Genomic DNA, 23,886 nt, shown 5'->3' with positions numbered 1-23,886 from the left:
CTCCTCCACCAAAAAAAAAAAAAAAAAAGACCCTGATGCACACACTCCTGGATATATACAGAAAGGGTGTTCCACCATATCACAATGACACTTGTCTAATTAAATTCATAGCAGCTTTATTTGTAATATCTATAAGTTAGAAACAACCTGGATGTTCCTCGACATAATGGATAAAGAAAATGTGGTGCATTTATATAATGAAATATTACTCATATGTTTAAAACAATCTCATAAACTTTGCAAATTTGGTTAGAATTAGAAAGTAAATCTTATGTGGGGCGAAGAAGAGGAGGGATCAGGTGAGGGGGATGGGGAGAAAGTATAGGGAGAGACAGCTGGAACTGGCAGGGGAGCATTGGGTAGGGGAACCTAGTATGGTGGACCTTAGGGAGAACTCCTAGTGGTGGAGAGTACAAAGTCTGAACTGGCCATCTTTTGTAGCCAGGAAAAGCTTCCAGTGGTGGGACTGAGTTAGGTTTGGTTGAGTTCTTGGCCAAGGAGGTCCCATGAAGATCCATAAACAATCTAGGCAGATTCTAGGTTGGAAGGTAACTCCCTGAAAACTCTCAGTGGGGCCCCATTGCTGAGGGCAACTTCTACTCAGGTCATTGAGTATGGAGTCCATTGGATTTGTACATGGAGCCTTCACCCTGACATTCTAGTCTCTGGTATGAAATCATACTCTATAGGCTATGGAACGAGAAACCTGGAAACCAATACAGCCACAAAACCCTCTGTCTAGAGTTTTTCCTGCCCGAAAGATATACTGGGGCATTTGTGGCACAGAACCTGTGGGAGTATCCAACCAATATTTGATTTAACTTGAGGCCCTTACTACAAAAAAAGAGCCCATGCCCTACACTGGCCAGGTGGATACTCTGGAGAAATGTGGTAGAACCAAACACAACTAGAAACAAAAAAGATTTTTGATGAACAGAGTTTTTATGATATTCTGCTAAACTCATAGATCAGTCACTTTTCCAATCACCACCAGAGAGGTTTCCTCAGGCAACAGACAGAAGCAAGTTCCGGGACTCAAAGCCAGAGATGTGAAGAGAAAGTCTAAATTGCAAGTGTCCACCAGGTCTCTTCCCTTGCAGATTGGGAAACACCAGTTGAAGAGGAAAGGAATGCCTGGAGGTGTCCTAGGGGATGGAAGACAGCAGGAGACATCACCCACTGAGTCAGCTGAGCAGGGCTTCCTCACATGGACTCACGGGAACCAAATGGCCAAGCATGGGACCTGCTTGCTGTATATGGTACATATGTGTTACATATGTGTTAGCTTGATGTTTCTGCGAGACTCATAGCTGTGGGAACTCGTGTATCTGTAACTCCTTTGCCTGGTCTTGAGACTTTTCTCCTATTGAGTTGCCTTGTCCAGCCTCTATATGACAGTGTCTGCCCTACTGTCTTATTGTACCTTGTTTTGTCCTGTTTCTCTGTTCTCTCTTGGAAGCCTATTCTTTTCTGGAGAGGAAATGGATGGGAGAGCCGGGTTGCATCTGGTGGAGAGGGGGAGGGGAGGGAAGTGAAGAGGAATACAGCGATAAGTAACTACAACTGGGATTTATTTTGTAAAAGGTTCTGTTTTTAATAATAAAAAGCTTAAGAACACAATCTGGATCATTTACAATGCAACTCCATCCTACTTCACAGTTTGATAACACAGTCCATATATCTTATTTCATTGTGGATATGACACCTGTAAATAATAAAACCGGTGGCCTGTGGCTTAGGCAGGAAATAAGGGTTGGGAGGCAGAAAGGATTCTGGGATAGTGCCAGGCAGGAGATTCACCATGGAAGATGTGACGAGACAGATTCTTGTTACCTGACTACAGGTAACCAAGCACATGGTAAAGTGTAGATTAAAATAAATGGAATATTAAATAAATAGGTGGATCTAGTCAGAGAAGAGATTAGCTATATGGCCAATGCATCTGTAAATATGTTTTAAGCCTTATTTTGGGAAGCATGGTTCTGGGAGGTAGAACCAAACTTCTACAGCAGAGGGAGGAGAAACTGTGGTTGGGATGTATTTTATGAGACAGTCTATTTTTAATAATAATAAAAAAGCTTAAGAACATAATTTTGATCACTCATTTTGCTTTGACAACTCCATCTTACTGATTCTGATAAACCAATCTATATATCCTGTTCTTTCCCAGTCATTACCAAATGCCTTCTTCTCAAAAACTGTCAAATGTATCCACTTAAAAATAGAATTGTAACAGCAGTGGAAGCTACAGCTTCCAGTCATGTAAGTTGGCCCCAATTAATTCCAAATTCACAATCCTGTGTTAAATTTTATTCAGTCAATAAATATTCAACAGACTTGTGTGAAGTCCTGGGTACTGCTTATCACAATATAGATATAAGTGTAATAAATAGATAATATCCATGTCCTCATGAACAGTAGTGAGGGGGTGGGTAAAAGTAGACACATAATGTTGTGTGTGAATCCAGGAAATGGAACACATCTAAAGAGGTAGAATTATCTTCATTGTAAAGGCTCAAATTCTCAGGGTGGATCACAGAAGTTACATGGTTCAGATACTTGCTTTACACGACATTTAATAGGACATTCTGTGTGCTCCTTCTCTATGGCCTAGTAAGTACTAATCTTTTCAAATAACTTTGACATTATGTCCTTCAGGAATCTCTGATAACAACAAGTTCTTCTCTGCACATTTGAGCCCTTTAACATTGTCATAGCATGGAAAACACATTATGTTGTCTTTCCAACATGCATTTCTTTCATCTTCAAATGTATAGCAAACTCACTGATAATAAGAATACACTACTTCACTTAGACTCTTTAACACTGAATATGAAAACTTGTGTTTGAGGAAGGAGCTGATAAGAGATGAGATATCTATCATTCCAGCTATTAGATGAACAATGACCTTCCTGCTCTCAGATGACAGGGACTGCAGAGTTTGAGAAAGGCCAGGTGGTAAGGGGACACTTCTTATTTACTACCATTGCAATCATTAACTGGAACAAAATGTTTCAGAGTTAATTCGCTGGCCTTCCCAGCACATCTGGATAACAACGCTCCATAAATACTCTAAGACAGGCAATGGATTTCTGCAATAAGCATTTTCAGACACAAATTAATCTTGACAATCAGGAATGAAAAGAAAATAAATACTGAAAATATCTTAAATTATATACAAAAATAGAATTATCATTTTGAACTCAAGCTATCTGTAAAACAGTTGTAAAATTTTTCAACATTATAACTAAAAACCATAGTTTTGTAAGTAGACTAACAGAGTTAAGGCATTCCATTTAATAAAAAAAAAAGGAACAGAAGTTTTTTCATCTTCATATTTGTTTGGTCATATTTCAAGCAATGACAGACTACTGAAAGTACATTGATTTATAGTCATTTATTTTATTCAGTCTTCATTCTCTTTAAACAAAAATTAATCTCTCTTAATTGCAGTATCCTTGCTTGCAATCAGTCTTTGGTAGAATATATAATTTGTCTTTGAAACTCAAAAATTAAATCTTGATTATTAAAGTTGAATTAATTTTTGCAAAATAGAATCCCATTCATAATCTCAAATTACTGAGGCCTGCAAAAAATAAAGTAATAATACAGCAAATGCTGCAGGGAGAGAAAACTAAGGAGTGCTGACTAGCATCTTCCACAGAGGAAGGAAAGTATCTTGTGGCAGATGGTGTAGCACTTGTGCAAGTGTCGTCACAACGAGGAGGCTTTTACCGGGTAGTATGTAGGATGCTGGGCTGGGCTCTACCGTGGCATCGACACAAGTGTCCTCATTGACACACACATTCACCTTCTCTATGCTCTGCATGTCACTTGTCTCCGTACATGCCATTTTGCTGAAACAGCTGCATCTAAAATGTTCAGAAAAGTATTCCAAGTCGTCAACTGTGGGGTTGCCAAGAATTTCAAACCTTCCAGATTCTGTTAATTTAATTTCAAAATGACTTGGGTTCAAGTGAAGATATACATTTGAATTTACTTCTTTTCTTGAGCACATGCCTTTCTCATTACAAAGTGTTTGACTGCACATTTTGGCTGCTAGGGTGACATTGAGTATATATGGATTCAGGATGGTCGTCATGTATCTCTGTAGGATTGGGCAACCTGCCTATAAAATAATGAGACAGTCAGTATAATAAAACACGGGTTCTTACATAAACAGAGATGCTACAGTAAGTAACTTTTTTTTCCTTACAACTTTACTTTTAAAAAACAGAGATACATGTACAGATTTTTAAAAGAATTTTTGCATAAAACTATATGAATATATTTTGTCGGTACTTGATTTTTTTAAAGGTTTGATAGTATGCATTGAAATCTTACTAGTTACAATGAGCATAAAGTGCATGTAAAACAAAAACATAACATGGAAATAGTCAAAGTTTTCTTGGTGTGTAAAGATTAAGCATAATGATTTTTAAATACCAAAAAATTGTCACAAAGCTATCTTGTTGGCACTTCTCAGCTCTTAGTTATTAATGATTTAAGGTCTAGGTGTACCCCACTCTGAGAGGGTGCTATACACTTACTTTTTTTTCTAAGAAGAACCAAGGCTTCCACTTTTTGGCCTTCCATGTTTTGAGCTTCATATGGTCTGTGAGTTGTTTCTTGGGTATTCAGAGCTTTCTAGGGCTAGTATCCAATTATCAGTGACTGCATATTATGTCTGTTCTTTTGGGACTGAGTTATCTCACTCAGGATGATATTCTCTAGATACATTCATTTTCCTAGGAATTTCATGAAGTCATTGTTTCTAATAGCTGAGTAGTATTCCACTGTGTAAATATACCACAGTTTTTGTATCCATTCATCTACTGAAGGACATCTGGGTTCTTTCAAGCTTCTGGCTATGATAAATAAGGCTGCTATGAACATGGTGGAGCATGTGTCTTTATTGTATATTGGAGTATCTTTGGGGTATATGCCCAGGAGTGGGATAACTGGATCTTCAGGTAGAGTAAGTAACTCTTAAGGACAAATGAAACATTGAACTTAACAAGCAACTATTTTGTAATGGCAATGAAGAATTGTTTAGCTGAGGCTTAACTTATCCTAGCCTTCATTTTCCCCAACAATTCATAAATAATCAAGAGAACAAAGTGTTAAGCTGGAGAGATGGCTCAGCTGTTAAAAGCACTGGCTGCTCTTCCAGAGGTCCTGAGTTCAATTTCCAGCAACCACATGGTGGCTCAAAACCATCTATAATGGAATCTAATGACCTCTTCTGGTGTGTCTGAAGATAGCTACAATGTACTCATATAAATTAATTAAATAAATAAATAAATAAATAAATAAATAAATAAATAAATAAATAAAAGAAAACAAAGTAGCTGTTATAGCTGTTAAGACTTTGAGGTTAACTTGCCCAATAATAGTACCACCCTCATTAATGACCATATCGACCAATCACGATATTTCATGCCCTTTCTAAATCTTAGCTTGCTATCTAGATCATATCAGAAAAATCAGTTCTTTGGTCATGCTTCAGTTCCATCACTTGTAAATTAGCGATGATTTTGAAGCCTGCCTTATGATGTTATTGTGGAAATGAATGATAAATGAGTATAGTGTCTACCACGTCTGTGGTTAACTCTCAGTCATAAAAAGTTGAAACAAGAATTCTTGTTTGTCAGATGAGTTTATATATCATTAAATATAGCTCCAAAACCGATTATTCAAATGATACAGAGTCACGTGTGTACAATGTCAATTCTTTAACAAACTGTAGATTATAACAATAAGAAGCAGAAGTAATCTATCTTCACAGTACCATGTTCTAGTACTTGGACATTCGCCTTTAAAATAAATTGAAGACAGTCATAGTCCCTTATGATGAACAGATCTACTGAATGGGCTGACTGTGGTGGCACATTACCAAATAATGGAGAGAGAATCCTGGTAGCTCTGATTTGATATGTATGTATGTATGTATGTATGTATATATGTATGTATGTATGTAAGTATGTATGTATATGAGACTCCAGCAAACCCAAGAGAATCCAAACAATCAAAAGTTCAACATCATCCTCAGCAACGTAGCAAATAACGATCAACCAACATATGCCACGTAAAACTCTAAAAACATACATACAAGTAACATTATGTAGACTGAGTTGGTAATATTTAGGAATATACATGTGTGTAATAACAATGGGAAAATAAGTCACTAATATTAACAAATGGGAAGGGGTATTTGGGAGGGTTTTCAGAGAGTAAAGGGAAGGTAGAAATATAATTATAATATCTAAAAAATCTATATAGATGTTTCTATATCTATGTAGTATAATCTAAAATAAATAAGTAAATAGAAGTAAAGTGAATCACTACAACTAACTCTACAACAGAAGATCTAGAACCTTAAAAAACCAAGACCTCTAGAAAACAGAAAGGACCATAGGTCAACCATCAGTCAGGCAAACAGAGAGACAAGGGTTAAACAAAAGGCATATTAGAGAAAGATGATTTAATGATAGTTTTATATGTATATTATGAAAAGATTTGCACTTTCTATCTAAAAATACTGTGTAATTATACCTACAATGGTCAACTTCATGTTACAAATCAATTACACTAAATGCAGAGTTGGGAACTGATCACACTACTATTTTATAGCATGCAAACTGAGTAGCATCTATTCTAGAGTGTTCTACCTGTGCAGATACAACATATATGTGACCTCAGGCATTAAGGTACACATGGAATGAAATAGCTGGCATATTCTGAGCATTAGTTATTTTGGGTTTTAACACAATGTATCTTATTGTGACTTTTTATTCTTTAATTTTAACAATGATGGTATTTTACAAGTGACTCACAAAATTCCTGAATATTAAATATTCAAGTCTTATAAGATAGGGCTGTTAAGGCTGGCTTTTTCTCACCACTGGAAGACAAGTACATTTTCTACTTCATAATAAAAGATGTAACACAACTTGATTTGGCAAATTCTGAGCATCTACTGTTTGCCCACTACGGTACTTAACATAGTACTTAACAGAATACCTTTCTTAACACCATCTCCAAAGGATAAAGCAAAGAAATGTTATTTGATCTACTTTCAACCAAATCAACTTACCGCGCGTTGTGCTAAAGACATAGCATCCCATACCACAATTCCAGAGGGACCCAGAGCGACAGTCTCACCAATTGTGTTCACCAGATCTTCCTGGCAAAGGTGATAGAGTTAGCCGGAAGTAACAGATGCAAGCATTTACACAGCACAACACCAACAATAATACTTTAAATATTTTCACACGCTTTAAATTTTGTTTGAATCTTTTTTTCCTGTTCACTTTACATCCTGCTGACTGCCCCGTCCTGGTCACTCCCTCCCACAATCCTTCCCCCATTCCCCATTCTCCTTATCCTCTGAGCAGGTGTGGGTTCCCGGGTATCCCCAACCCCCAACCCCAGTCTCTGTGAGGGTAGGCACTTCCTCCCCACTGAGGTCAGTCAAGGTATCATCCCAGCTAACAGAAGGCATCCTGTGGACAGGCAACAGCTTTTGGGATAGCCCCTGTTCCAGTTGTTTGGGACCTGTGTGTTCTTTGGTTGGTGGATCAGACTCTTTAGGCATTTCTTTGCCATTTAAAAAGAGGCAATACCCATGCAATAAAAATAAAAACCCACTATTGTAATTACTTCTGCAGGCAATACCCATGCAATAAAAATAAAACAGGTAAAACATTGTATTTTATGATTCTCCATGGCCTCTAACAGATCAGATAGTTACAATAGATGCTAAAAATGTAGTAATTGTATATCTTTTTGGAGACCATAGAGCTAACCCTCTTTACATTCTTAAGTGATATACCAAGCTGTATTACATGCCCTCTGAAAGCAACATTAATTTCCAGTAAACATTATTTATGAATACCAGGTCAGAGAAGCCAAGAATCATTTGTTTACCTCTAGAAGGAATTCAGAGACTTTATCAGTAAAAACAAGACGGACGTACACAAGAACCGGGAGAGGATTCAATTCATCCAGATACTTGGATATTCTGATAGATTCCTCAACTCGGTAGCGGACATAAAGGGCAGCCTGGTAATTTGACTTCAAGGAACTCCTCAAGTAGATAGATGGGTAAAGGCTGTTGCTTTCATTCCACAGCCAGACAAGATCATTGTTTCTCTTCTTTTCCACATCAGGGCATTGGCCATTATAGTTAGGGTCTTTAAATTTATTGTTATAACAATCAGGAAACAGATAAAAACCCCATAAGTGTTGTGGCCGAAGAAATTTCCCCAGTTTTATTGTCCCTTCCATAAACTTCTTTCCTGCAAATTCAAATTGTTCTTTGGCTTTCTTGGTGGCTGCTGTGATATTAATTCCTGGATTAGTTGTCTGGACCAATTCAATAGACTTGTTCCTGTAGTTATCCTTAGGGTACCAGTTTCTCAACCAGGTGGGTCTCCATTCTTCCCAGTCAATGACTGCTAAGCCCAGTTTGTCTACTGGGATGTAATGCTCTATGTCATTTTTCGCTTGGGTCAAATGATTTTGCAAATTCACCTTCTGAGGTATTCCTCCATTATGTTCTGTTTGATTTTCATCTATGTGAGGATACAAACCAAGTCGATCAATATAAAATATTGTGACATCCTGCCCTGTGGCAGTTTTCCGGGGGCTTCCAATTAAAGAGAAGAAGCTCAGATCTATTGGATTATCGATGTTTCCTACACAAGGTTCAGTTGGGACATTCCAGGCCCAAATGAAAGTTGTATTTGACAGAATCGGTGGTGCCCTGTAATCCAGAGTCAAGGAACATGGAATCAAAAGACAGATTAACACTGTTTGGAATGTGCTCCCAGACTCAACAAAGCTCCCCCAAAAGAGGTGCTTAAGCTGCGACTCTCCCATCACAGAGAATAGTCACTATGTAAGCAACTTATACTTTATGCACACTTAGGTCTCTCCAGAATTTGATGCAAAAAATTAGAAAGACTGTGACATGAGGTCACTGTGGGCATATAATGTCTAAGGACAGATTTACACAGAAGGTCCTTCTTCTGTCATATTTCAGGGATATCTTGCTGCAAGTTAAGTCATCCTGGACTGGAAAAAAAAATACAGAATTCACTGTAGTCACAATGAGAGCTTTACCAGTTCCAATTTGATGCAAAGAGTTTAAATTAATTTCAAAGGATATAAGACTTTACTTAAAGTATTTAAAGCAATAAGGTTTGTTTCCCCTTGTGATGATAAAATTCTGTAACAGTCAATACTCATCTTCCAAACTCGATCCTGATCCCACAGAACACTGAATGTAATTAATTTTCTTACTTTATTCCCTGATATATAGGGTGCTAATAGCATTGTCTACCACTATCCCTGTTTCCCAGGAATTATTTATCTATCACCATCCCTCTTCCCTGGGATTATTTATCTACCACCATCCCTCTTCCCTGGGGTTATTTGTGTAACACCATCCCTCTTCCCTGGGATTATTTATCTACCACCATCCCTCTTCCCTGGGATTATTTATCTCACACCATTCCTCTTCCCTGGGGTTATTTGTGTAACAACATCCCTCTTCCCTGGGGTTATTTGTCTATCACCATCCCTCTTCCCTGGGATTATTTATCTCACACCATCCCTCTTCCCTGGGGTTATTTGCTTATAATGCTTGCTCTTCTTCCACTTTATTATCATGCTTCTGTGGGGAACAGTATGAGGGACAGAAAATGTCACTTTTTCTACAGGTGATGTAATAATTGAATATGAGTTTAATATATCTTTAATATCCCCTTAGGACACTGCCAAATCAAATCTTACAGAGACACCCTCTCACTGTTAAAATTAATAAATGTCTCTCAATTGACTGTAAACTTGTTAAGTAAAACTATGATAGGCATTCTGATCTTAAAATGCTGTTTTAAGAAGCCAGACTGTTTGTTATTCAACATAGTACTGGAAGTTCTGACTGGAGCAATTAGACAGCAAAAGGAAATTAAAGGGATACAAGTCAGAAAGGAAGAAGTAAAAATATCACTATTTGCAGATGACATGATAGTATACTTAAGTGACCCCAAAAATTTCACCAGAGAATATATGACACAATTTATGTACAACAGTATCATAGTTGTATATTAATTTGATTATACTGAGTACAAGTGAATGTATTCATATGTACGGTATAAACCAGCTTGATATGCTAAATTGTATAAATCAGTTTGATAGACAATATTTTTGGAATCTGTATTGAATCATTTGAATTTGTATCCTAAAATAAAAAAGCCATACTAATTAATTGTTTACAGGCAGGTTATTTATTGTTTTCAACCGAATCTCTTCAACAACCAGTAACTCACTATTATCTGAGTATTCCTTAGCTAAAGTCTGCAATGTCTGTACTGCACAAAGCAGTTGAATTTTCTAGAGAACCAAGAGGCATACAGCCAGATTCAATTCTCAAAGTTAGCTTACTCAGACTTTTCAACTTTGCTGAATTTTACAAATGTTTTCCCTTACACCTTTAACCACAAAATACGGATTATACAGGTGAGCCGTGGTGGCACACATCTTTAATCTCAGGACTTGAGAGCCAGAGGCAGGCAGATCTCTGTAAGTTCAAGGCCAGCCTTATTCACAGAGCAAGTTCCAAGACAGCCAGGGCTATACACAGAGAAACCCTGTTTTGAAAAGCCAAACTATATACTATATATTATATATATAATGTATAAAAACTAAATAATATATAAAATATCTAAGCATATAAAATATAATATATATATAATCCATGCATTTAGTTCTTTATAATCAACATGCACATGGATTATCCATATAATATATACATATATATATATATATACACAGATATATGTATACATATAATATATATGGGCTATAAAATACTATGTGGATTACATCTAATGCATACATATATATAGATATGGATTACAAAAAAACTACATGTATAGGTCCCTTACGATATTATAAGAATATATATATAAAGCTCTTGCGGTAATGGTTATGAAGAAATTCATAATACAACATTCTAAAACACAATGATGTAGCATTTTAAGTTAATGAGAATTGATGAAATGCATGAGAGAAGGCTTTCTGATCTATCCCAGAGCAAAATATCCATCATCAAAAGGCTATCCTCTTTGTAATATGAACATGTCTCATAAGTGGAGACTTGGTAGCTGTTAACGTGAATCAGTGCTAACAAACATAATTCATGTCCTATATTGTCAACTAGTTTACGTCTTCTGGTTGCATGCCAAACATTCCTTTCTCTAAAAATTTTCACTGATCTCCTTTGTTCTTCATAATTAATCTTTCTTTAAAAGCTTATTAAGATCTTGGTTGTCGAGATTTCTATAGAGCAGTGTTTCTCAATCGCTTTAGCTAACCTCTATTTTAAAAAAATAAACTATTAAAATTTATGATATTAGCAAACTTACAGTTATGAAATAGCAACAAAAATATTGTTTATGGTTTCAGGTCCCTGCAACATGAAAAATTGAATTAAACGGTAGTAGCATTAGGAAGGATGCAAACCACTACTTTATAGGCTTTTTATTTCCTATATGCATGTGGAAAAAATACTGAGTGTTTTATCTTGCTCCTATTTACCTGTCAGTTCAAGTTATAATGATCTACAGACACAGAATTTCAGAGACAAGATAAAGCTTCTTTCTTTTGTTTTGGTTCTAATGAAATGAGTTGCCATTGACTAAGATAGACCTCTTACTCCACAAGTTACAGGTAGTGTGGTGACACAGTCAGCAAAAATGCTTTTACTCAGCAGCCTCCCAGAGCTCTGCCTGTAGAGTATGGACAATCAAAGCAAAGCCGTCACTGGAGCATGCTCACCTGCTGAAGAACCCTCTCCCCTTGTTCTATCTCATCTGTACTTTTAGGGTCGGTCATGCTGGTATTTGTACCTAGAAACCTATCCATGTCTAATCTCTTCTGACATTCCAGTCACACATGGACAAAAACCTGTTATGATGCTTCAAACCATGGTAGGCTAAGGTATCAAAGGCAATTGATTCTAACCTAGCACCTGCACTGGGACCATACTCTCTCACTATTTATCAACTGTGAATATGACCATATTTATGGTAATCGTCACACCTGAGAGAATCCCCAAGTCTCACAGTGCTATAAAAACACACTATTTGATTTTATAAACCTACCTTCTACCCTTGGCAATTCCTACTTTTTGTTTGGTCTCTGAAGGTCTAATACATGGAATAAATGTAAATTCAAATTACCATGCTGACATCATGGCAGTGAAAGATGTTAGACATTGAGACCATTTCTTACTTCGACGTTTTTTATGGATTGAATTTGTCTAAAGGACTCATTTTGCCATGTATAAACCACTTGTTCCAAAATCATCTGTGGTACTCATATTAGTTTTCTGTCCTATAACAATATCAAGAATTGTGACAAATAGAACATGATATCTAAATATAGAAATAATCTTAGATTAAAAACTCAGTTGGACTCAGATGTTCTAGGGGATTGATTACATTGATCCTTACAGAACTCTGTATCTCGATTATGAGGCATAAATAAGATTTTCCTAGGATAGATTTAAAGAGACTTTCTCATGACCAGCATCTTTGAATCTTGAGTTCCTGGGTTAAATGAGTATTAAATGGATAATTTGACACTGCCACTTGCATGTTATGAGAACTGTGACACAGGAGGTGTGTATCATCAGTGAGAAAAATATCCCTTCCACTGAGTGACAAACCTTTCATCATGCTCCCCTAAAAAATGAATACCAAGAAGTTCATAAGAAACACATATATCATTACCTTGCTGGAAACCTATAAACACTTGCTTACCGTCTGCTTCTCGATCATAACAAAAGAAACACGTCTTAATGTGTGTGAGCCACAGTCAACCTAAACCTTCTCAAGCACTCCTAAAACAAGGCAAGGGGAAGAAAGTCCTAAAGATGACCTTATAGACTGGGTTGCACAGCAAATTCCAAGGCTCTAGAAGCAGATGACATCACAAAGTGAATTGATCCTCCCAAGCTCACAGACCATACCTTTCGCCCTTCCTTCAATTCTCCCATCCTTTATGAGAAAATGAAAGTTTACTGTTTCTCTCCTTTTCTATGAAGTCTGACTGATAACTACTTCTCTCTATTCGTCAGCTTTCAGACACATTATTCGCATTTTGACTGCGTTGTTTTCTGAACTTATCACAAAAATCACACACCCCAGTCCCATGTCATATTAACTAATCCTTCTGATAGAAATTGCAGAATGTAGGTAGCATGAAACATTATATAATTAGCTTTCATCCCTGCAGTTCTAGGTAGTGTGAGCATCTAGTAGAACACCAAGATGGCTGATTAAAACTGGATAGCATTTGTGGCCAGAATCCTGCTACCTTTCCCCCTGTTTACACCTTCATGCCTAGGAAAATCTCCAGGGAAACACAAGTCTGTTTCCTGTTCAGAAGATTACAGTGAAAAATTATATGTTGCTTTTATGGAATACAGATTTGGCTTTTATAGTTCATAAAGCAAGACAATAATGCAATTAAAACCCTGTAAGTGGCTTCCCAGGCTATACTTCAATTCTTGATTAAGGCCCAAGTTATTCTAAAGTGTATTTATTATGTTTTGGCTAAATATTCAGATACACCAGACAACTCATATAACATGGAATAACTTAGCTATCCCCCTGACTGGCTGCCTAGTACTAAAATACATACATTAAAAGATTAAAGCTCTGAAGTCAGCTAGAGAGGTAGCTCACTATACTAGCTGGTTTTCTGTCAACTTGACAAAGCTAGAGTTATTACAGAGAGAGGAGCCTCAGCTGAGGAAATACCTCCATGAGATCCAGCTGTAAGACATTTGTGATCAAGGGAGGAGGGCCAGCTTCTTGGTCATGATGTTTGTGCAGGAATAGAAACCCTGACTAAGACACTCATCTTACCTGTTTTTTTTATATTACTCTTCCTTCTTTCAATTCAATTCCTAGAAATAGAACCTAAAAGGGTATAAAAAATACTTATTTATCCTCTCTTATATCTGATACATAGAAAGTGCTGAATAAATCTAATAAATAATAATAATAATTCTAATAAAACAATAAATCATTATATTGTTAGTAAGAGTGTGCCTTGCCCCCACCATTTTCCACATATATGACATTATATAATACCATGAATGAAAAATAAAACTGTATGACAAAGTGGCAGGACACAGAATGGGAAAAGGTCTTTACCAATTGCAACTCCAGTCAAGGATGCCTGCCTTGCTCAATCTTCATCAGAGATGCTTCCTCTTATAGTAGATGGGACGATCCACAACCAGACTATATGCTGAGAAAAAGAGATTTGGAACACTCTGTCTTAAATAAGACATCCTCATCAAAAATCCCTCCCCTCATGGGTCAAGGAGCTATGCATAAGAGAAGATGGAAAGATTGTAAGAGCCAGAGGGGAAGGATGACTCCATACAAATAGAATTTTCCAGACACAACAGGATGGACTGAACAAATAAACTCATAAAGACTATGGCAGCATGCATATAGCCTGTACATGTTCAAGCCATATACGGTCCAAGTACTAAGAGCAGGGAGTAGAAATGGACTCCTGCCCCTGAGAAGCTACCTCCAATTAACATTAGCAAATAAAGGCTTAGTTTTCTCCAATGGAGTCTCACTGGATATATTAAACACACTTTAGGATAGGCCCCATACCCAGCAATAGATGGCCAACACTAAACAAACTCAATACAATGTTTGCAGGCTTTGGGTCTCAAATTACTTGGTTTGGACATTTTTTTATATTATTCTTTTGCTTGTGTATTTTGGTTTTGGTTTTAGGGAGCTCTGGGTTTTTATTTTGTTTTGTCTTTTTCTTTATGTGAGAGTGTGTGTTTCTTGTTCTTGTTGTTGTTAGTTTGAAGGTTTTTTGCTATTCTGTTTTTTAGAGAGGGAAAAAAGAGAGGGTATGAAGTTGAATATGTAAGAAAGATCTGGGAGGAATTGGAGAGGGGAAAGTGTGATCAGAATATATTATATAAAAAGAGTTTCTTTTAAAAAATAAAGTTAAATAATAAAATTAATTTTAAAAAAGCAAAGCTTTCTCAGAAATATTTTAAAAGTTAATCTTTGAACTTAATCCATTACAAATTTGTTTTGATGAAAATTAAGGACTTCAGGAAATGTCCAGAAGAAAAGATCTGATGAGGCTGAACCCTAATCATGGTTCAGAACCAAACTGTGATCCTCAGAGGCAACCCATGTGAGGAAGATATAATGGATCAGGACTTGTTCAACACATCAGACTGACTCAACCTTTGTATGGATTGTGTTTCTTTGGTTACTCGGCAACTTTAAGAGGGAACAAGAGAGAGAACAACCTCTTCGAGTTTGGGCTTTAAGTTGTCTTCCCTTGGCCCAAATTTGCCTTCTGTTCTTTAAGATATAACTTAGTTTTTGAAAAATATGTTCTTTTCAAGTAGATTGATAGAATAAGTTCAAATAAATAAGACAAATAGTAACAAAGTATTTTGGTTGTAGAATCCAGAGTTTTTTAAAAATAATGTTGAGTGTTTTCATATTAACCTAACCAAATAAGGGCATGGTATAATATGGACTGTTCAAACTACAATATCTTGAGTCACGTAGTGGAGAAATCTCTGGGCTTGTTTGTGAGGGAGTTTCTAAGCATGGGCTAACAGAGGTGGAAAGACTCACACTAGATGTGAGTGTCACCATTTTGTGGGGCAGAGTTAGCCTGAGTGGAGAACAGTAGTTTCTATTGCTCTGTTTCCTCGTGCAGACCCAGTATCTCAGGATCCTCATGTTCCCATTGCCCTGCCTTCCACCACAATGGACTCTACCCTCAAACCGTAAAGCAAAAGGCATCCTTCTAAAGTTGCACATGTCAGAGGTTTTATTGCAGAAATAATTAAAGTAACTAATACAGAAATTAGTATCAAGAATTGGGGCATTGTTGCTTTGATAAATAGTACTAGCTTGAGACATCCTAATATAATGGAAGCAGAGCTTACCCATCCATTCTAGTCAGATGCTACAAGACAAATATAATAAGATGTAGGTCATCAGGTTTCAGATGACAAACAGCACTCAATCAGGGACTTGACTAGAAGCCTTCTTACTACATTCTGGTAAAGACTATGACAGCAGCCTGCCAATGGCCTGAGAATTTGAGTGTGGCTGAGTTTTAAAAAATAACGGATTGTTTTGTTTACCTTTGAAATCTCAAAACAAGGTAATATCCAGGTTCTGTCACAGCTAGAGCTAATGTGTTTATGGGCCTACAGAGAGGAGAGGGAAAAAAGTAGATCAGAAAGATTCCTAAACATCTCAAATGAATGGAACCATCAGAGAGTTTAAAGTTACAGACAGAACAAATATTGGAAAAAAAAAATAGCTGTAGGTTTTGAAGAGCTTGGGACTACTAAAAGAATCACCTGTTCTGCCTTGAAAACAATTTTAAAAGATGCTCTGAAGATCTCATACCCATTAAAAGCTTCATCTTGAAATCATTTGAAAGGAAACAAGCCAATTTGAAAAGCATGCCTATGGGATTCTCTGATCAAAATTAATCACCTAGAAAGTATGTTCCCAGGATCATTACCGAAGATTGGGGCAGTTGTAATTGTAGATGACAGGCTACTTGTATCAAGCAGTCAATAGAATTTTGTTTTATGAGCCTGAAAGATGCAGTATGGGTGTTCGTGACTAGGTTTCTAAAGGGCACGAAGACCAAGGACTGTTTGGCAGAGTAGAATCACTACAAAGTTGACCTGAGATTCCACTGTGTGGAGCTCTGCAGAGAAAGGCTGCGTTAGATAGAATGAACAATCTGGAATATAAGAGAATAGACGACCATGAGACTACCATAGAGTAAACATAAGTGTTGCTGTTAATATGCAAGTGAGGGAAGGTACAAAATAAAGCAAGGCCTGTGATTGGACAGTGAAAAAGTAAACTGGGGACAGAGTTTTGGAAAGGTGACGTGATAGAAGAAGCCATGATGGAGTAGGAAGAAGATGATTCATCTTCATCTGGCTTCAGATAGTCACAGGTAGCTATGAATATCTTATAAGGGATGGATTATTATAGAACAATTTGTCTAACTAGGTGGGCAGATTATAACATATTAATTAGCTCTGAGTTTTGTGGAGTGAGACTTTACTGATATAAAACTGAATGATAAATTACAAGTTTCTAGAGTATTGATTTGTTGGGCTAGTGGAAATTGTGACAATAACCACACGGGGTAGAGACAAGGAATGTGAGCAGAGTTCATGGCAGAGTCTCAGGAGGGCGCCCCCGCCTGGAGGCAAAGAGTAGCAGAAGGTATCATGGCATGGTTCTCTGGGACCGATCGCCACTTTTGTAATATTTACTGAAACACATACGGGCATTGGATTAAGCCATACAGAGAACCGCTGTAGGTAAAGCAAGGGCAGATCTAGGAAAATGGACTGATCTAAGCCATCAGAGTCCAGATAATTCTATCATAAGCCCGTAGACAGAGTTGTGAAATTTGGTGTTTTCCTGGTGTGTTTTGGTCTTGTTTTGGTATAGTATTTCCCTGCTGTGTGCATATTCCTTCCTTTTGGAATGGGAATGTTTGCTCTGTGTTGTAGTTTGTTAACTTCTTTTCTGTAATATTGGGTTCAAAACTAAAAGATTGCTTGACTCTCATAAGAGACTTGAAATTTTGAGTTTTGTTCAAAACTGTGAGCTTTTGTATAGCATTGTTCAAAGCTGGGAAAAGTGGTAGCCTTCAAATGTTATGTTTAATGTATTATACATTTGTATATAGTGAAGTCCTTATGGAGACAAGAAGGGGGAGGTTATGGCTTGAAGGTGTCAAGTTAATAAAGTGTAGTTTTGTAATAGCTAATGGTTATTGTAACCATGAAAGGTTCTAGAAATATCTGGGAGATAAATCTCTAGTCATGTCTTGAGGTAAATGCTAGACTGGGTTAAATGCAATGAAAATTCTGATATTGGGCAGCACCATTTCCATAAGTTGTGATACTTGATTGAATTTTTAAAAAGAGAGAGAGTCAGCTTAGGCTAACATTCCTCACTTTCTCCTGACTCTGAATTCAATGTGATTGTAACAGTCACAAGGCCTCCCTACCATAACAGAGTACAGCTCAAATTGTAAATAAAATAAATGCTTCATCCCTGAATTGTTTCTTGTAGAGTATTTGGTCAAAAGGCAGACAGACAGACGTGACTATTACAGTCTGATTGTGCTTCTGTTTCATAAAAGGAAAGCGAGACAGGTGGGAAAAAATCATAGAAGCAACCATTAGTATTTCTACTCAGCAGAAAATCCAAGTGAATATGCTTTGGCTGTTAACATAATTTACATGTATAAGATATAAGATATCATCAACAAGCAGCACAGTTCTAGAATAAACTATAAATATACAGCAGATCCTATACAAAAAGAGGAGGAAGCACAACTTCCACCTCACAATGCCACTCTAAGGATGTTGCAAACTCCATGTTTCTCTCTGCCTCTCGGCACATGATACTGAAAATTTAATGACCCTGTTTCTTATGAGAGAGAAAGCTAGACAAGACTTTATTTTTTGTTTTGTCTCTTTCTTAGCAGGAAGAGAGTAGTGCAGGAGACTCCTCCAGGTGTCGTCACCTGAGACAGAAGCAAAGAGACAGCAGCGTGTGATCAACAGGTGAGAATCTCACTAGGTAATTAGAGGGAAGAGTCCCTGAAACTCTCCAAGCAGAAGACAGAGAAGAAGAAACTTCGAGCAGACTGGAGAAATTGGCTGTGAAAATATCCAGGGATTTTACTGGATGTTGTTATGTTTAGGCTGTTGGAAGAACATGAAGTGGAGATAAGAGCTTTATAATATCTAGTCCTTTGCTTTAAAACAAGCACTCCAAAATAAAAATTTTTTAAAAAGTAAAAACAGATATGGAGGAAGTTTCAAAGAATTTAAAACAAAAATACAAAAGCTTACAAAAGGCACAAGCTTAATTGTAAATACAGTTGCAGGGCAGCTAGTGTCCTGGAAGTTGCATCTAGTAGCATTTTATACATAATAAATGCTGATGAATGGCAGAAAATACATTGTTATGTACATCCTAATACCTCCTGAAGTAGACACAAGGGTTATTATACTTTGCAAATAACATTTTACTTCTTTTACCTTTGGGCAAGCAAATAAATCCATCTCATCCTTTGGCTCCAAACATCAGAAAGACTTCATTTCAACTAATCCCTACAAGGCTTAGTTTAGTAATCCAGGTGAAAAAGACAAACCAATTAGGGTCAAGGCAGGTGGGCCCTCAAGTGTACTGCTCCACATTAAAGCGCAGCTTGAACTAATTGGTACACACCTATAACACCAGTATTCAGGAAGCAAGGAATGTGAGGTAGATGAAAAGCCGAAGCTAGTCTGTTCTACACAGTGAGTTCCAATACAGGTAGGGCCACGGGACAGGACTCTATCAGAAGTCCAACCAAACGAGCTATCTTGAATGATGTAGGAACTGTTTTCAGATAGCTCTAGGCTTTAAAAACAAAGTTTAAAGCTCTGGGGAAAAGAAATACAGAAAGCACCAAAGTAAAGGATAGACTGGAATGGGATGGACACATGGAGCCTGGAACCAAACGAAAAACAAAGCATTTGACCAAAACCAAGCTGTGCCCATCATGTCTCATACTGTCAGTGTTTGCGATCCATTGTAACTCTGATGACCACTGAGACCCAACAGAATATATTCACAGAAAAGCAGACATTGTTCCCCTCTCAGGTTCCCTCCTTCCAGATTCCTCGTACTAGAAATTTTAGGAAACGGTAGAAAAATTGCCAGAGGCCCATTTATAGTAGCGAGTTCCTCATGTGCCTTACGTTCTCACCTCAAAATGATGTTGTGGATTTCCCACAAATCTCTGATACCCACAGCCTATGTGCCCATTTAGGTTCCTGTCCTTCCATGACTTCCCACACCTCTGCCCACCCTGATGTCGGTTCCTTTCTATGGCCTGGCTTTTACTTCTCAGCTTCAAGTGTTGTGAGGTGACTTAGATTCTATTTTATCCTCTACAGTCTGCCTTTAGGATCCCTTTAAACATAATCTATACTACCAAATTTGGACTATTAACATCAAAGACAAGGCCTAATATCCATTAGATCCCAGTTCATTACATCCTACCTTTTGATTCTTATATTTCTGATATATTACAATTATTTTTCCATTTTTCCAATTCTTGATATACTTTCATAGATTTTTATGACATCATAATTCATATCATATTTTTATATCTAAAATGTTGTTTCTAGATTTTACTTTATAGTGTAGGGTTTTTTTTATTATTTACATATATACAATGATATCTCTTGAATTAGGTGACTAGGTGTTCTCACAAGAGCAAAATGGCAGAAATCCTAAGAAAATCATCTTCTATATCATTCCTAAAGGGCATATTCAGCACTTACACTGGTCTGTTAAATTTTCAGTTTTGCTTATTTTGAAGGAATCAAGTGATTGGCTTCCAGGGGACCTGGTAGCTGACACAGCACAAGCCAAACAGTGAGCACTATGGGCAGATAGTCTCTGTCTACTCATGAAGAAGATAGGTCAGAAGCAGACTGAGAAGCACAAGAGACAGAGGCCATGAGTGAATGCCCATTTAGGTTCTCAGAAGAGATTCTTCAGTAACAGAATCATTTCTCTGTTTCTGAAAGAGCTTCTTTAAGTCCTCCGTGGATGTGCCACAATTCCTAGGAGACGGGATCTCCTGGAACATGAGCTCTTTTCTTCTGGTTCCAAAGGTGAGGAGTAGACCCGACATGTGAACTGTGAATCCTGACAAAGAGCTCAGTCACCTCAGTAGCTGCAAGGGTAGAGAGCAACAGGGTAAGGGAACTTTCCTTGCACATATTAAGTATGATGCCGTGGAACTAAGATTCGGGTGAGAGAGAGAGAGAGAAGAATGGAGAGTGGGAGGAGGGGGAGGAAGGAAAGAAGACAAGAAAGAAAAAAAGAAAAGGAATAGAAAAGAAGAGAAAGAAAATAAAAAGAGCACATGTTTAAAAAGTATGTTTCTGATCAGTGGAAAATTATTAGATTTTTAAATGATTCTTGGCACTTTGGGGAATCATAATTCCTATCAATTCTGTTAAAAGTTGTAACAATTTATGGAAGGACTCTGTAAGACCATAGACAGAACTGAGGTGGTGGTACACACCTCCAATCTGAATACTTAGGATGTGGAGACAAAAAAAGTCAGGAATTCATAGCTATTCTCTGTTACATAGTGATTTCAAGTCCATCCTAGACTACAAGACACTCGATCTCAAACAAGCAAACAAAATAGAACTCCTCACTGTTAGGTATCAAACCCCGAGACGAATCGGCGATGTATCTATTTAACATCCGAAGCAGACCTGGCTGCCAGGTGCTCTCTGTAATCCCTCAGTTCCTTACCCATGACAGGGTATGACTGCCACACCCTCTCCCTCTATGCTGCCTCCTACCATGAACTCTTCATCCCTGGAGGGAATGGGCTGCTCTTCCCTATATAAATCCACCATTTTCTTTACCTGCTTCATTTGTACCTTTAGGCCTCCTAACTGCTGAACCTGGTTCCTCTGCTCTCTCTTCCCCTTTGCCCTCCCCACATTTCACAGTGACACAGCTCAGTCCAGTCATGTCCACTCTGGATTCTACTAGATACCCCATGCTTTGGCTGTGCTCTCCCATAAATCTACAGTCAAGCTTCTCTTCCACTGGACCCGGGGCCAGTCATGTCCTTTCCTTTCCTTTTTATTCAATTTTCCATCCACTCGCTTCCAGAAAAAGCAGCAAACCAAACAAAAGTTACACTCTTTCAGATACGGCTGAGGCTGCAGACATTCTAAATGAATAGCAAGATCCAAGTCCTCATATGTGTTAGGCAAGAGATTTACCCAGAAAGCCACCTCCCCAACCCTGGAAACATTGTTTTTGGAAGACAAGTGAGTCTCGGGGGCTCCAGAATATGAAGGTTTAAGCAAAGTTGAGGCTTTTATCTTGCTCTAAATGAGTACTTTTCCTTGTCTTCTTATTAAATCACTTGATGAGGATGGAGTTCAACTCTGTTTTTCACTAAAACACAAAAACACCCCTTGAAATTGAAACCACTGTTAACAAATCATCCGGGTTCCACAGGAACACACACACACACACACACACACACACATACACACACACACACACACACACACAAGGCTAACATTTTGATTTTGTTGTGATAAGGAAGAAAAAAACCAGATCTTTGGGTTTGTTTCATCTTTTTTAACTACCTATGAATCCGAGTTCTCTTTTTAGATGTAAAGTCAACTATCATACATAAGTTTATACATATGATATACAAGTCTCAGACTGTATACACAGGCAAGTCTCCGACTGATGTCATGCCAATAGAGGTTTTACACGTTTAAAAGAAACACATCATCTTGACCAAATTATCTCATATAAAGTGATAAAGTAAGTGATTGGTAGTAGGTGTAACACAGGAAAGTAGTATCCCCAGCCTTTGCACACAGGCCCATGCTTAGTAACTTAAATTGGGTTTTTTAGAAAAAAGAAATGGTGCGTTTGAAAAAACAAACAAACAAAACATGACTTCTCAATGGCAGTTTCCATCAGAGTGATGCCCAATTTAGGGTTTCCTTCACTCAAGTTGCAAACACACATATACACACTTTCACACTGCCTGAACACAGAACTGAATTATTTACCATGGATATCATATAACTATCTATATGAGCCTTCCTTTTAATTATCCTTTTCTCTTTTGATATCTAGGGCTTTTTTTTCTCTATTAACCAAATCACATAAGGCAGAGAGAGTGTAAAAACTGGAGGAGGAAAAAGAGTACTGTGGGAAGTGACGTGGCTAACACAACATGAACTCATAGGAACTGTAGCTGTCTGAACAAGGATTTAGAGGATCTAGGAAACCAAAACCCTAGCACAGTTAGAGTGGATAATCTCCAGGCCTGATTCCTTACTGAGGAGCTATTGACAGTTGACAGTTGGTGTAGGAGAGAAAATCATTCTCCGTCCAGGATGTGGCTACTACTTGTAGGCTTCTCATGCACCAGTGCACACCATGGGTATAGATGGACAACCCTAACTGAGCTTGTTAGAATGTTTCTTTAATATAAGATAAATGTCATCAAGTTACGATGAGTTTGTGTTCGGAGGAAAGTAGATGGAGTTGGACAGGGGAAGTGTGCAGTAGATAAGTCTCACTGGATTTATGAATGAAATACTCAAAAATAAAATTTCTAGAGCAAGAAAACACACATGTGGAAGACACAAGAAAGCATTAATGACTAATAATATGAGATAGAACAAACTTTTTAAAAACTATCAGAAAGGATGGAGAATAAAATTAGGAATAATAAAGGGATAGATTTATCATAAAGAAACTATAAATTTTTACTTATACAGCCCAAGCATCTGACTCAGAAGTATCCTAAACAAATATCAAATGATTTAAGGATTAATAACAATTATACTACAGGGATATTGCAGAACGCTTCAGCATAACAATTTTCAAAATAGATCATATAGAAAAAAAATTGAAGAAACATGTTAACCCAGAATTGCTCCTACCTAAAGGAAATACAGGGACAAAGAGGGTAACAGAGATTGAGGGAAAGGCCATCTAGAGATTACCCCACCTTGGAATCCATCCCAAATGCAGCCACCAAACCCAGACACTTGCTGATGCCAAGAAGTGTAGGCTGACAGAGCCTGATATAGCAGTCTTCTGAGAGACTCTACCAGAGCCTTACTGATACAGATGAGGATGACTGCATCTAACCATTGGACTGAGCACAGGGACCCCAATGGAGGAG

General features: G+C 37.5%; 1 protein-coding gene across 1 annotated transcript; it reads right to left on the bottom strand.

Moving 5' to 3' along the window:
* Positions 1–3,634: 3,634 nt before the first annotated feature.
* LOC308435776 (hyaluronidase PH-20-like) lies at positions 3,635–8,883 on the bottom strand (the record flags this gene model as incomplete). The annotated part of the gene is made up of 3 exons (XM_080936520.1): positions 3,635–4,129; positions 7,097–7,186; positions 7,930–8,883. The coding sequence occupies 3 exons, from the start codon at positions 8,881–8,883 to the stop codon at positions 3,635–3,637; spliced, it is 1,539 nt and encodes a 512-aa protein (XP_080792646.1).
* Between the last annotated feature and the right edge of the window lie 15,003 nt (positions 8,884–23,886).

Source organism: Micromys minutus (assembly GCF_963924665.1).
Source record: "Micromys minutus genome assembly, chromosome: 23".
In the NCBI taxonomy this organism is placed as follows: domain Eukaryota; kingdom Metazoa; phylum Chordata; class Mammalia; order Rodentia; family Muridae; genus Micromys; species Micromys minutus.
Note: the sequence above shows the minus strand (reverse complement) of the source record. Positions and strands in the feature narration are given on the sequence as shown.